At 56.4% G+C, this 12,570-nt stretch overlaps 2 protein-coding genes across 3 annotated transcripts in view; both read right to left on the reverse strand.

Moving 5' to 3' along the window:
• Window positions 1-6,505, reverse strand: part of MASP2 (mannan binding lectin serine peptidase 2) — a 21,630-nt gene extending 15,125 nt beyond the window's left edge. The window contains 4 exon segments of the mRNA XM_036845481.1: window positions 581-758; window positions 878-1,109; window positions 1,193-1,563; window positions 4,528-6,505. Coding sequence (XP_036701376.1) covers window positions 581-758; window positions 878-1,109; window positions 1,193-1,197 — 415 coding nt within the window. The 5' untranslated portion in view covers window positions 1,198-1,563; window positions 4,528-6,505.
• Window positions 6,506-6,633: 128 nt separating this feature from the next.
• SRM (spermidine synthase) lies at window positions 6,634-10,568 on the reverse strand. Of its 2 annotated transcripts, XM_036845512.1 has the most exons (8): window positions 10,304-10,568; window positions 9,606-9,726; window positions 9,122-9,214; window positions 8,188-8,341; window positions 7,478-7,561; window positions 7,229-7,374; window positions 7,024-7,146; window positions 6,634-6,922 (listed from the first exon to the last, which is right to left on the reverse strand). In XM_036845512.1, exons 1-8 carry the CDS (start codon window positions 10,468-10,470, stop codon window positions 6,902-6,904), a joined length of 909 nt encoding a protein of 302 aa, XP_036701407.1. In that variant the 5' UTR covers window positions 10,471-10,568; the 3' UTR covers window positions 6,634-6,901. The 2 variants fall into 2 exon arrangements, with proteins under 2 accessions (XP_036701407.1, XP_036701414.1); XM_036845519.1 differs by lacking the exon at window positions 9,122-9,214.
• Between the last annotated feature and the right edge of the window lie 2,002 nt (window positions 10,569-12,570).

The following is a 12,570-nucleotide window of genomic DNA, read 5'->3' on the forward strand; positions in this document are numbered from 1 at the left end:
ACCTCCCTGCAACACTTGGAGGGAGACCTAAATACCATCTTTTTTAAACCAATGACGGTTTAATGGTCCTGCTCATGGTGGCTAGGCTAGTGAAAGGAGCGGCCAGCACGGGAACCCAGTGGGTGGGCCTCTATACAGGTTTCACCAAGTTCTTGCAGCAGTCTCCGGATGAGCACAGAGAGGTTGAGCCACTTGCCGGAGGCCAACAGCAAGTCCCTGCAGGAGCCAGAATCTGAAATCAAGTGTCAGACTCGAAGCCCACAGGCAGATGCAGCGCTCAGGCCAGTTGGGGGGGGGGGGGGCGTCGCTTTCCATCTGTGAACGGGCTCACTGGGTCCTTGCATCACGGGGGCCCGTGAGGGTGTCCTGGCTCAGCACCTGGCACAGAATGGGGCTCAGCCTAGAGCAGAGGTCCCGGCTATTGCTGATATTTGCACTGTGATGATGATGTCAGACCAGGTGGGGACTCTCCTGCTGGTTTGGCAGGAGTCCAGCCTCAGGGAGCGGGGGCAGAAGGGACGGCTGGTCTGGCCCAAGACAGAGACCCCCCACCCCACCAACCGGCCTTCTCGCAGCTCACCCTCTGCTGAGTAGAAGGCCTCGAAGCCCGCGAACGGCTTCTCGTTGGAGTAGTCGGAGCGGAAGGTGACGTCGAGGCTGGAGCCCGGCGAGTAGAAGGTGTCGTTGCCGGGCGCCCGCTCCGTGTCCGTGCTCTCCGACCCGCACAGCGTGGCCAGCACCGTGGTCCCGGCGCTCAGCTGTGGGGTTGCGGGTCACGGGGGGAAGGCGAGACCCCGGGCCCGCCGGCCTCCCGCCCTCCCTCCGAGGCCAGACCCGCTCCCCGGCGTGTCCGTCCCCCAGCCCGCCCTGCCGGCACCTTGACGAAGTCGTACTCGCAGAGGTAGGAGGGCTCCAGGTGGAAGTGAGTGAAGTAGAGGCGCAGGCGGTAGCCGGGGGGCGCCGTCAGGGCCCAGCGCTGCTTCTGGTTGTTGGCGTACTTGCCTGGGAAGCCAGGAGATGCCAGGCGCCCGAACACGGGCTTGGGCCACTGCGGGCTCGAGGACGTGGCGGCTGCCGAGCCCCACAGCAGGCCCAGGATGACCAGCAGCCTGAGGGCAGCGCAGGGGAGGGGCGGTGAGGCCCGATCTCACCCCTCACCCCCGCTGGGGAGACCCTGGGGGCTTCCACCCACCTCATGGTGCGCTCGGCGGGCCGGTCTGGAGCCCCAGGGCGCCTCACCTTTGATCTGTTTGTCCAACGGCCGGCCCTGCCCCCAGCCGCCCTGCCCCTGGCATTCTGGGAACAGACCCCATGACTCCTGCCTGCCCAGACTTCCGGGCAGGGAGGACAGGGTGCTCCAGGAGCCAGGGGCTGAACCTGGATGACAGCCAGCTCTGGGAGCGAGTCCCGGCTCTGTCCCTCACCCCGAACCTCCGCGGTTCCCCCGCCGTGTGTGACTTCCGAGGTCACCCAGGGTCTCTGTGACAATGACCTCGGCAGTGACGGCTTCTAGGTGGAGATGGGGGCGGCACACACACACACCTACCTTTGCCTCCTGAAATGCTACGGTAAGAGAGAAGAGAAAAGCCTTAAAAACACAAGCCCACGACGATGGGGAATGTGGGAGAGGAGGCAGCATCAACATTTAGGAAGCTGGGGAAACAGATGGGCAGGTGGAAACAGCTCTCCAGGAAGCAACTCTAAGTTGGCAGTGGAATCAGGAATTGGTGGCACCAGGTCCTTCTGGACGCACGTAAGAATCTTGCCAATCCCTATTTCCCATCCCCCGACCTCAGCAGAAACGTGGAGACTTATTCTTGGAGGGAGTATATGGAGAGTCCCAGGCCCAGCTGAGCATGGGAGGGGCAGACAGAAAACAGGGCCACTAAGCAGACAGACCAGCCTTCCTCTGACTCAACTCCTAGAACCTGGCAGCCACCAGGCTTCTCTCTTTTTCCTGGGAAGTGTGACGAGTTCAGGAGGAAAGACCTAAAGACACTGACTTCAAGGTTCTACAAGTAAATGGCTCAGCCGCCTCACCCACAGTGAAAGTCAGCTGACAAGCCCCCATCATGTGCTCAGAGTTTCCAATTAGCTTTTTAGTCCCCAGTCTTACACATGAGCAGAACATTCAAGGGTTACTGAGGAAAACCTCACACATGAGGGAGAAAGACCAAAAAAATCAACCAATCAACAACAACAACAAAACAGTAAGAAGCAGTGAGAAGAAAATGTCCAAAACTAAAATGAAGCAATAATTAATATCTTCAAAGCAAAAAGAGAGGCCAGAACAAGAAGCAAGAACAGTATGCTATTTAACAAGAGCACTCAGAGAACAAAAAACAGTTTGGGGAAATAAAAATATGACAGAAACAAAAAACTCAATAAGATGTTTGGAAGATAAGATTGAAGAAATCTTCCAGAAAAAGAGTCAAAAGAAATGAAAAAGCGGTAAAGTCCTATACAGTATGTCAAAGACTAAATAACAGGAATTCCAGAAAAAGACAACAAAGAAAACAGAGGAAAGGAAATTATAAACAAAATAATGCAAGGAAATTTCCCAGAACTGAAAAGAATGTGAGTTTACCGATTGAAAATGTCCTCCAAGTGCCCAGAACAACAGATGAAAATAGAACTTTACCCCTGATATTTGCAAAACACCAGCAAGAAAAATTATGTTCTACAAACTTTGAGAGACAGAGAGAGAGGGGAGGAGAGCGAAAACAGAGCAGATCACATACAAAGGATCATGAAAAGAATGATTTTGGAGCTATCGAAATAACACTGGAAACTAGAAGCCAGCGTCCAGTGAGTCCCATATTGGGGTATTCACGCCCTCATGTATGGTCCTCTCCCACACTGAGTAGGGCTTATGGATAGGGCATGACTGAAATGATGGTGTGTTATGTGTGGCTAGGAATACAAGACATCGCAGTGTCCACCTGGCTCTCTCTCTGATCACTCGCTCTGGGGGAAGCCAGCCGCCATGTGTGAGGACACTCAGTGTCCCTGTGGAGAGGTCCACATGGGGAGGAACTGAGGCCTAACATCTGTCAGCGTAATCTGCTAGTCATGTGACTGAGTCATCTTGGCAGCTGACCCTCCAGCCCTAGCGACAGCTTTACTGCAACTTCATGAATGACTCTAAACGGAACCAACCAGCTAAGTCACTCCCAAATTCCTGACCCACAGAAAAGACACGTTTATTGTTATTGTTTCAATCTGCTACATTTTGGGCTAATTTTAAACACAGGAATAGATGATAACAATGGAAAACAGCAAATCTCAAAATGTTGAAGAAGATAATTTCCAACATATTTCTATACTCAACCAAATTCTGTACCCATCAATTAAGCATGAAGATGGAATCAAGAGTTTCATGCATGTCAGGTTATTTAAAACTTTCATCCCTTGTCCCCTTTCTCAGAAGGCTCCTCTAGGATATGCTTCACCAAAACGAGGGAGTAAACCAAGAAACAGGAAGATATGGGGTCCAAGAGACAAGAGTCCCGACAGGGAATCCCATTTGGGGTAGTCAGGAGGCTTGGGACAGATTCTTCAGGAAGATGAAAATGATAGGACACCAGTAGAGTCCAAAGATCCTCCAAAAAAATTTTTTTTCCAGTAATTATTTTTCCTAAATCAAAGTGTTATATACATTATGGTACAACTCATAATAAAGAAATGCATGGTATGTATATTAGTTTCTTATTACTGAACATTCCATTAAATATAATCATGAATTATAATTATAATGAGGCTAGGTAAAATACTTAGAATCTCACAATTAAAAAAAAAAAAAACTGATTAGCATATTGACCAGAACCTCAGGAAGTGTTTTGAATCCAAACATCTTAAGAGCTTTAGCGATTTGGTAAAAGTTTGGGGCTAAATTAGTGATAAATTTATTGAAAATTAAGCGAATGAAAAAACCCTCCAGGAAAAACAGGAAGCTGTGCCAGAGATAAAAAGTTATCGTTTTCTCTGAGTCTCAGCTGAGAACGGCATTTGCATAAGTTGTAATGGTGCAAACACTGATTGCGGAGCCAACCAAGATTATCGTTTAATGCTTGAGAGTGTGGTGGGGCAGGGAAGCAAAGAGCTAAATCCTCACGTTCCCCAGTGGGAAATCAACAATTATGACTGAAACTGACAAATCGAGAAGTAGTAATACAAGCACATTGTTTAGAGTCATGACCAAAATGATCAGCCGACAGAGGTAAACGTGGCTGCCTCCGGGGAGAAAAGCAGGTACAGCAGGGCCGCTATTTTTCTCCTAACAACCCGCTTGGGAACTACTTGTATCCTTAAACCAGGGGCGGGGCGGGGAAGCAGGGCTGATTTTTTTTTAAAATTTAATTTAATTTATTTTTTTATACAGCAGGTTCTTATTAGTTATCCATTTCATACATATTAGTGTATATATGTCAATCCCAATCTCCCAACTCATCCCCCCCCCAGCCACTTTCCCCCCTTGGTGTACATACGTTTGTTCTCTACATCTGTGGGCAGGGCTGGTTTTAATACCTGAATTTCAGAACTCTAGATAGGACTGATTTTATTCTCCGTGCCACAGACTGGGCCTGTTCACGGCCCTCTTCCAGATTTCGGGAACTTTGGAGGACTCAGGTCACATCCCCACCGAACGCCTGCTTTTGCTTCTGTGGGTCAGTCTGTGTCCAGATCACATCCGCCCAGCTGTGGGGTTCAGTGCTTGTCCTCAACGCCCACCCTTTCCAGGTGGGGACGTGCACGCAGACTTCGCTAAAAGTTGGGGAAGTGGAGGGACTGACATGCAGACACCTTCTAGTCGAGGTCAGGCATTCTTGCAGCTACTTCTGCAACCTGGGCCCTCTCTTCTTCCTCTGCCCTGAGAAGAAATCCTGATTTCCACCAGCTCAGTGAGAACGACGTGACGTGTGCTCCTTAATGAAGCCTTGTAACAGGTGAGGACCATTGCTCTCATTTTACAGACACGGTGAACGAGTCACGAGTTGTGAGTAGCTCAAGTCACAGAGTTAGTGTGACCCAGGTCCAGTACCCCCAGCGCTGGAACCACCCGCCTTCCCTGCCCACCTTCATTCCATGGCTCATCCTCACGATGGACCTTCCTGGAGCTTGGTCAGTAAGATGAGCCATGGGGAGGAGGGCCACTGAGAGTGGAGGTCCAGGCAGCTGCCCCTGCTGGGAGCCCCAGGGCGCTCCGGCTGGGCTGCAGAGGCCCACGGAGCGGAGTGGCTCCTGGGAGGCCAGCTGCCTGATAAGGCCTCGGGCGTGGCACCTCATCTTGTGTGGAGTTAACAGTATCTTCCTTCCTGCCTTCCTCGTCAAGGTTAAAGGAATTAAAGCAGGTGACAGGACAGTGCTCCATAGCTGGCCATCGCCAGTCCTCCTTTGCCTGGTACTTTCTTGCAGCCCAGCCAAGTCCTGACTCCGCCGGGCCTCCGCGGGAGGGGGAAGACCGGGGGGTGGAACGGGGAGGTTAGCTTGGGATCAGACTTGCTGACCAGGGATGAACCCCAAAGATGCTCAGTCTAGGGGCTTTGTGAGGGTGGAGCACGGGAAGCCCAGAGAGGGCGGGTGACTGGCCTGAGGCCACTCGAGGAGTTGGTGGCACAGCTGGACCCCTGTTCCCACCCCTATTATGACTTCAGTCTTAGCCCCTGCCGAGTGGGGACTCCAAGGTGGGTACCCAGGGTAGAAGCGGGGTTGGGAGTATCCTTGAACCACCACCAGGGTTCCCACACCCACGCTGGCCCCCAGCCCGCCGGCCCCAGTCTCCCAGGTTAACACATTCCCTGACCACGTCCCTGCCGAGGGCAGGTGTGGGGCGGGGGAGGTGACGCCGGCCTTTGCAAGGAGCAGGGGCCGACCCCCCGAGTTAGGAGGGGGCTGGAGGCCCCCTCCCCCAGCCTGCATCCTGTTGTGGTGGCTCCCGTCCCACCACCAGACCCTCAGTCCCGGCAGTCAGCAGGGCCGAGGTGCCTGCCGGTTCAGCACCTTGGAGAGGGGACAGTCACGTGCCCACAGAGTCCTTGTGTAGCCGCCCATACCTGCTTTCTCAACCTCTCAACACTTGGGGGAAGCTTCTAGGAACTTACCAGAGGGCAGGCTCATGAGGGGGGCAGGCAGGATCTGAACCCAGGTCTGTAATCTGAGCCGAGTCAAGGCACCTGACGTGCAGGCCCAAGGACCTGGACCCCAACCGTGCCTCTGGGGTCTGGCCTCTGGGGTCACGTCCACACCCACCCCAGGATGGGACCTGGCCCAAAGTCTCCTGAGGACCCTGCCGGGCAGCCCCAAGAGAAAGCAAAGCCCTTGATTTTGACAACCCCCAGCCTGGGCCCCATGGGCCTATCACCACCAGCCTGGTGCGGGGCCTGGTGAAGGAATGGCTAAAGCTTCTTAGGACACGCTTGGGTCCAGTCTGATGACCGCTGCATCCCTGGGCACCACGGGGCTCAAGGGGCCAGTCCACGGTGACACAGGAGGCAGGCCTGCCTACTCCCGTGGCAGACAACTGAAGGCCAGACAGCGGGGCCAGCTCAGGGTCTGGCACACAGCGGAAGCCGTTAATGGCTGCTGCAGCCCCTGCCTGGGCCCATTTGAAGTCCAGGGACACACAGTTCAGCATTTTGTTATAAATACACGTGTTTGGTGAGTGAGGGGCGACACAAGGCGGGTGGTTGCCGTACACAGCTGGTATAGGCTCAGAGGCTGAGCTCCACACACAGGAAGACAGACAGTCCGCCCAGCAGGGCCGGCCGGGCAGCGTTCTGGGGCCTGTGACACTCGGTTGGTGGGCGAGCCAGCGGGGGTCTTGTCCAGGGCTGGCAGGGCCCAGGCGCCCCGGAGGCTCCCTGGCCGAGGTCCTGGGCAGCGTGGGCAGCGGCACGTGGGCTCAGCGCACATCATTCAGAGCCTGGTGGGACACGATGCCTAGTCAGGAGGGTGCTGGATTGTGAGGGGACCAAAGGGGCCCTTCAGGGAGCCCTGGGTCTCCCTGCCCCGCAGGTAGCTCACCTTCCGGGCAAACTCGGGCAGGACGAAGGCTGCCTGGTGCACGTCGGAGTTGTAGTATTTCAGCTGCATCTCTTCCACCTGCTTCTGCGTCAGCTGTTGCACGGGCTCCCGGAAGTTGGTGCTCTGGGGACAAGGGGGGGTCTCAGGGGCGCGCTCTCCATGCCCACCTGCCCCGCTCCCGCCCCCAGGACAGCCCACAGCTCACTGGGTTTTTGCTGCACAGCATGAAGCCGATCTGGCCACTGGGGTAGGTGGGGATGGTGCAGTAGGCGTAGTCCACCACGGGGAAGAGCGACTTGCAGAAGTGCCGCATCTCCTTGATGAGGTCCAGGTGCAGCCACTGGCACTCGCCTGGGGGCCGGTCAGGCAGCATCAGCACCCGGCAGGCGGCGCTCTCTGCCCACCCCCGCGCTCCCACCCCAGCCAGCCCCTTCCCGCGGGGTGGCCCGCTCACCCTGGCAGCAGAGGATGCCGTCCTCTTTGAGGGCGGTCTTCATGAGCTGGTAGTAGGACTCCTTGAACAGACTCTCAGCAGGGCCTGAGGGGAGTAGGGGATAAGGGACCAGGAACGCTCCGGCTGAGACCGCCTGAGCCTGGCTCTGGAGGCGGCAAGGGCCGCTGTCACCTGACCACACAGACCCTCACAGCTGCCCAGGGGCAGAGCTGAGAACTGAAGCCAGGTCTGTGGAGTTCAGAAACCAACTACGAAGAGGGTGCTTTTGAGAGGGGCAGGGATCCAGTACCCCAGTACGAGGAGGCTCCACATTTTACTCCCATTCCTGGGGGGATGCTCACAGGCACTGCATCAGGGGGATCTCCACCCTGAGCCTTGGTTTAAGGCTAGATACCCCGCACACCCTGATGCTGGAGTGTCAAGAGCAGAGAGGAGGCTGAAGAGGAAACTGGGGCCTCAGCGGCCCAAGCCCAGAGCCCCACTCTCTTCCAGGTCCTCAACCAACTTGTGAACTTTGTGCAGTAGCCCAGTCCCCCTATTCTGCTGAGCCATGTTTGAGTGGGGAGGTGACAACTTAGAAGGGAAAAGAGCTGCACTAATTCTGGGGGCCCCCTGTGTCCTCTACTCCGCAACTCAGACTTGGGACACAGAGGGGGAGGCTGGCCTTCCCTCTGGTGGCTGCCAGAGGCCCCAGGCCATCCGTTGCTTACCCATGGGGTCTGAGGAGTCAGTGATGATGACGTCGAAGGCGTCCTGGTTCTGTTTCATGAACTCAAAACCGTCACCCACGTGTAGGGTCAGCTTTGAGCTAGAGTAGCCAATGGCCATGCCCGGCAGGAACTTCTTAGAGACTTGAATGACATCCTGGGGAGGAGACAGGAGGGAACAGGTTGGGCCACGGGGGTTGGGGGCCCTGGAGCCAGACAGAGTTGAGTGGGATCCCCTCTCAGAGCCCGGTCACCTTGGACAAGCCACTCCCTTTGTGGAACCCCAGTTTCCACATCTGTAAAACAGAGAGCAGTCTGGTGCCTCCCCATAACTTCTCAGAGGGCTAGCTCCCGCTGCAGCTCGGCCCACACCTCCACCACCCCTGCTCCCTCTCCCCAGACCCAACCACTGAAGCTGAGTGGCTTTCTTGCTATTTCAGAGGTTAGAATTCCAGTCTCCACCGGGAGAGCCTTTCCCTGTCTCCACGTGGCCAGCTGCTTCTCATTCAGACCTCAGCATCAACCCACACCCTGGGGACCTTCCTCACCACTATGCCTTATCTCACACTCCTTTATCAGATAACCCTTTGATATCGCCTCCTAACTAGAATATCAGCTCCAAGGAGGCAGGGACTGAACCCGGAACCCGAGATGCTCACGGAAGCACACTGCTGTAAAGGGCAGGTGCACAGGTGGTTGGAGTCCCCTGGGACTTCTATGCAGCTTCAGCTCTTAGTCTTACTAAGAACTAGCATCAGTGGCACACCTACTCTGTGCCAGGTGCTTTACTATCTGGTTTTCCTACTGAATCCTCCAACGTGTTCTTGAGACCAAGAAACAAGGCCTAGAAAGGTTAAGCCACTTGCCCAAGGGTAAACAGCCAATTCAGGGAGAACTGGGACTTGAATCCAAACCCCGCCCGGCTCTGCGCACTCACCTCGTCAATCTCGCACTGGACCACCGACTCCACGGAGGAATGCTTGACCACCTCCCGCAGGACACCCCCATCCCCGCCCCCGATGATCAGCACCTGCCAGGGGAAGAGTCAGCCAGGAGCGGGGCCCTGGGCACCAGCCCCACCAAACAGGCTCCAGCAGGACTCAGTGGCTGGCCTCCCTGCCCCCCAAACTGCGCTGAGCAGGCAGAACCACCTGGAACAATTTCTCCGCTCCCCTGTTCCACAAGCCTCATTACTTCACTTCCTACTCTTAGAAAAGCTCTCCTGCCCTAGGAACCTGGCACGATGTGTCCCCCTTTCCTGGAAACTCCCTCCAGGGCTGCTCCTTCTCAAGCTCCAGGCCTCAGCCAGGCTGTCAGCTCCCAATCCTTGTAAAATGGGTGGCTCCCCCCATTAGCCCCCAGCACTGCTCTGTGGGACCTATCACTGGCCTCAGGGCTGGATGTGGGTGGGATGGGAGTACCTTGCGTGGGTTGGGGTGGCTGTAGAGAGGCAGGTTGGCGATCATCTCCTGGTAGGAGAACTCGTCCCTCTCTGTGCACTGGATGACACCGTCCAACACCAGCACGTTACCGTAGCTCTTACTGCGGGTGGGAGTGACAGTCAGGAATCTGGGTTCCCCGGGAAAGGGGCAACGTGCCCCGACTCGCCCTGGGTGAGAAGAATCTCCCCCAACCTGCAGAGGGGCTCCAGGGGTGAGTCCTAAGGGGTGACACGTGGCGAGGATCGGCGGGCAGGCCCGCTAGGTGGAGGCTGGACTCGGGGTCCCGGCTCTGACGTGTCCGGGACTGACACGTGGAGCTCGGCGCGTCGGGTCGGCGCAGACTCCGGCTCCCTCCCCGCCGAAGAGGACCGCCCGCAACGCCGGCCCCCCAGCCCAGCGAGACGGGATGCAGGGTGGAGAGGGGACGGAGGGAAGAGACGGGCCTAGTTACGAGAACTTCTGACAGTTTTGCAGGGACAGGAGCGGGCAGAGACGGCCGGGGGCATCCGGAGGTAAAGGGCGCAAGACCGGGGTCCGGCAGGAAGAGGGGCGGGCTGGGCCGAGACCGGGGCAGGAGTCCCGGCGGGCTGCGTGGGGTTGGGCAGCTGGCAGCCGGCGGTCTGGGCTGAGAGCCGTCGCCGGGGCTCCGGGGCGCGGGGCCGGGCGGGCGGGGGTACCTGCGAAAGACGAGGATATCCTGGTACCGCGAGCGTCGATGGTGTAGCAGCTGCTCCACCTGCAGAGACAGGGCCTGGCCGGGCCACAGGCTGCACGTCTCGCGGAACCAGCCCTCGTGGATGGCAGCGGGGCCGGAGGCGGAGGGGCCGTCAAGGCCGGGCTCCATGGCGGCGGGCGGGCGGGCGGCGCGGGGCGCGGGCCCGGGACTGCAGGCCGCGCGGAGCCGCAGCACAACGGGACCAACTCCTCCCCGCCGCCCGCGCCGCAACCTAACCCTGCCGGCGGGGCGGGGCCTGTTGCCATGGGCGGGCCCCAAGCCCTCCAGTGGCGGCGCGAGCGCTCGGCGGCCCGGCGGTCCCTCCCCACCGGCGCTCCGAGCGCGCTCATTGGCTGCCTCGCTGGAGCGCGGCGCCCGGTGGCTGCGGCCGGCTGTCAGTCGGCGGCAGCAGGGTAGTGCGGCCTGCTTCTCGGGGCCACGTGGGGCCGGGGTTGGGGAGGCACCGACGGGCGCGGAGAGGGAGCGAGGGGTACCCGACTGCGGAGGGGAAACCTGAGCTGACATCTCGGGCTCGGCGCGGAGTGTCCGAGCGCCGGGACGTGCGGACCGCCGGTTTGAACCCTCGGGCTGGAGACTCCGGAGTGGGCGGCTACATTGTCCGGCGAAGAGTTACGTTGTTGGCGCTGGAGCGACAGAGTAGAATGTATCTCTCACTGCGTTCCCGAATTTGACTCCCTGTTGGACTTCAACAGTGTGTGTGGTTTGTCGGGGGCACAACGAGGGTTTTATTTACTTGACAAGGACCATCACAGCCCCACGACTTAAGCTCGATTTAGCCATTTCCCCTTAGATTCTCTGATCCATGAGCGTATGGCTGCTGAATGAGAAAGCGTTCTTAACGAGTTTCTAAATTTACCAGCAGTGTCCCGAAAGAGGCCAACACATGCATATTCAGCACCAAAAAAGGCTGGCCCACAGTTTTTTGTTTTTTGGGTTTTTTTTGGGTGCCAAACTAGGCCTCGCTCCTTGAAGGGTGGGTGGGAGGGGAATGTGCTTTCTGTTTTTATGAAAATGTCAAGGAACTTCTCTGAATCACATTAAGCATGCTAATTACCAAATATTAAATGCTAATTGCTCTACATGCCTCGTTCTTCTCATGCCGGGGAAGGGAGATGAAATTGGTATAAGCTACTGGTGACATTATGACAGGGATGTTTTTTGAGTGATGTTTTGCAGCCTCTGCTTGGAGGTGGGAAGCCTGTGTCCTTAACCCCAGGTGAAAAACACACTGGTGTTTATCAGTTAGTGCAAGCCTCAAGCCTTACAGCAATGAGCCTTGGTTGGGTTAAACTCCTTTTAAAGGGGAAGTGAGCCAAGGCAGTAAAAGAATTGCTAGGAGGTGGCTCCCACGGAACTGTTACCCGACCCAGGGTCAGGATCACACAGCAGATGAGATCATCAACCAATACGTCAGCTGCTACAGGCTTGATTGGGTTCAGCCATGTACTTGGCTCATGGTGTTGACATCACAGCCTGCACATCAAGACGTCTATGCCTCTGAGCTGTGACAGCCTGCTCGCTTCTGTGTACCCTGAGCCGGACTGTAAGCTCCATGAGACTAGGGATGGTGCCTGTAGCTGGCAGCACTGAGTAACAGGCTGAGTGGACGTGGGAGGCCAGGATGTGGGTCCAGGCACCCAGTGGAGTCAGCTGCCTTGGCTTTCTTCCAGGCACTGCACAGCTGAGCCCAGATGGGGGCCCTGGCATTCCTGGGGCACTGCCCGGGGGCGGGGGTGGGGCAGTGGAAGATCAAGTCTATCCCATCCCTCCCCCAAGTTGAACAAGGCTGCTCCAGCACGTGCATCCTGAAGTGAGGACAATAAATGACACCCTTGGCCCTCCCGTAGAGGAGGTAAAGCTGTGGTCTTGGCTTCAAGCGCCAACAGCAAACAGGACCTCTAGGCTGTTATGTATAGCAGTAGCTCAGACCTTCCAAGTTCAAAGAAAATGGCCCTGAATACATTTCAAGCAAAAAATTCCCCAGATGTACAGGACATTGAGCCCAGAAATGTCACCCAAATTCAGATCACAAGGAGGAAGAACTGTGGTTTTGCCATTAGTAGCCATCGTTATACAGCCCAGTTAAATCTACAACTGATAGGGAAAATCAGGATGGAAAAAATCAAGGTATCATATGAAACGTTTCTCCAAATTCAGACCAGTATGCATTTACAATTCAGTTGTAAAGCCTTACTCTCCAGTGGGTCA

This window comes from Balaenoptera musculus, chromosome 1 (assembly GCF_009873245.2).
Source record: "Balaenoptera musculus isolate JJ_BM4_2016_0621 chromosome 1, mBalMus1.pri.v3, whole genome shotgun sequence".
NCBI lineage: Eukaryota > Metazoa > Chordata > Mammalia > Artiodactyla > Balaenopteridae > Balaenoptera > Balaenoptera musculus.

Bases quoted from the DNA above. Each gene is read 5' to 3' on its own strand.
- SRM (XM_036845512.1), bottom strand. From the start codon at position 10,470: ATGGAGCCCGGCCTTGACGGCCCCTCCGCCTCCGGCCCCGCTGCCATC. The intron at 8,342-9,121 runs GTGAGTGCGCAG...TCTCCTCCCCAG, and splicing joins TCCAGTGCGAGATTGACGAG to GATGTCATTCAAGTCTCTAA. The intron at 7,147-7,228 runs GTGAGCTGTGGG...CCTTGTCCCCAG, and splicing joins TGCTGTGCAGCAAAAACCCA to AGCACCAACTTCCGGGAGCC.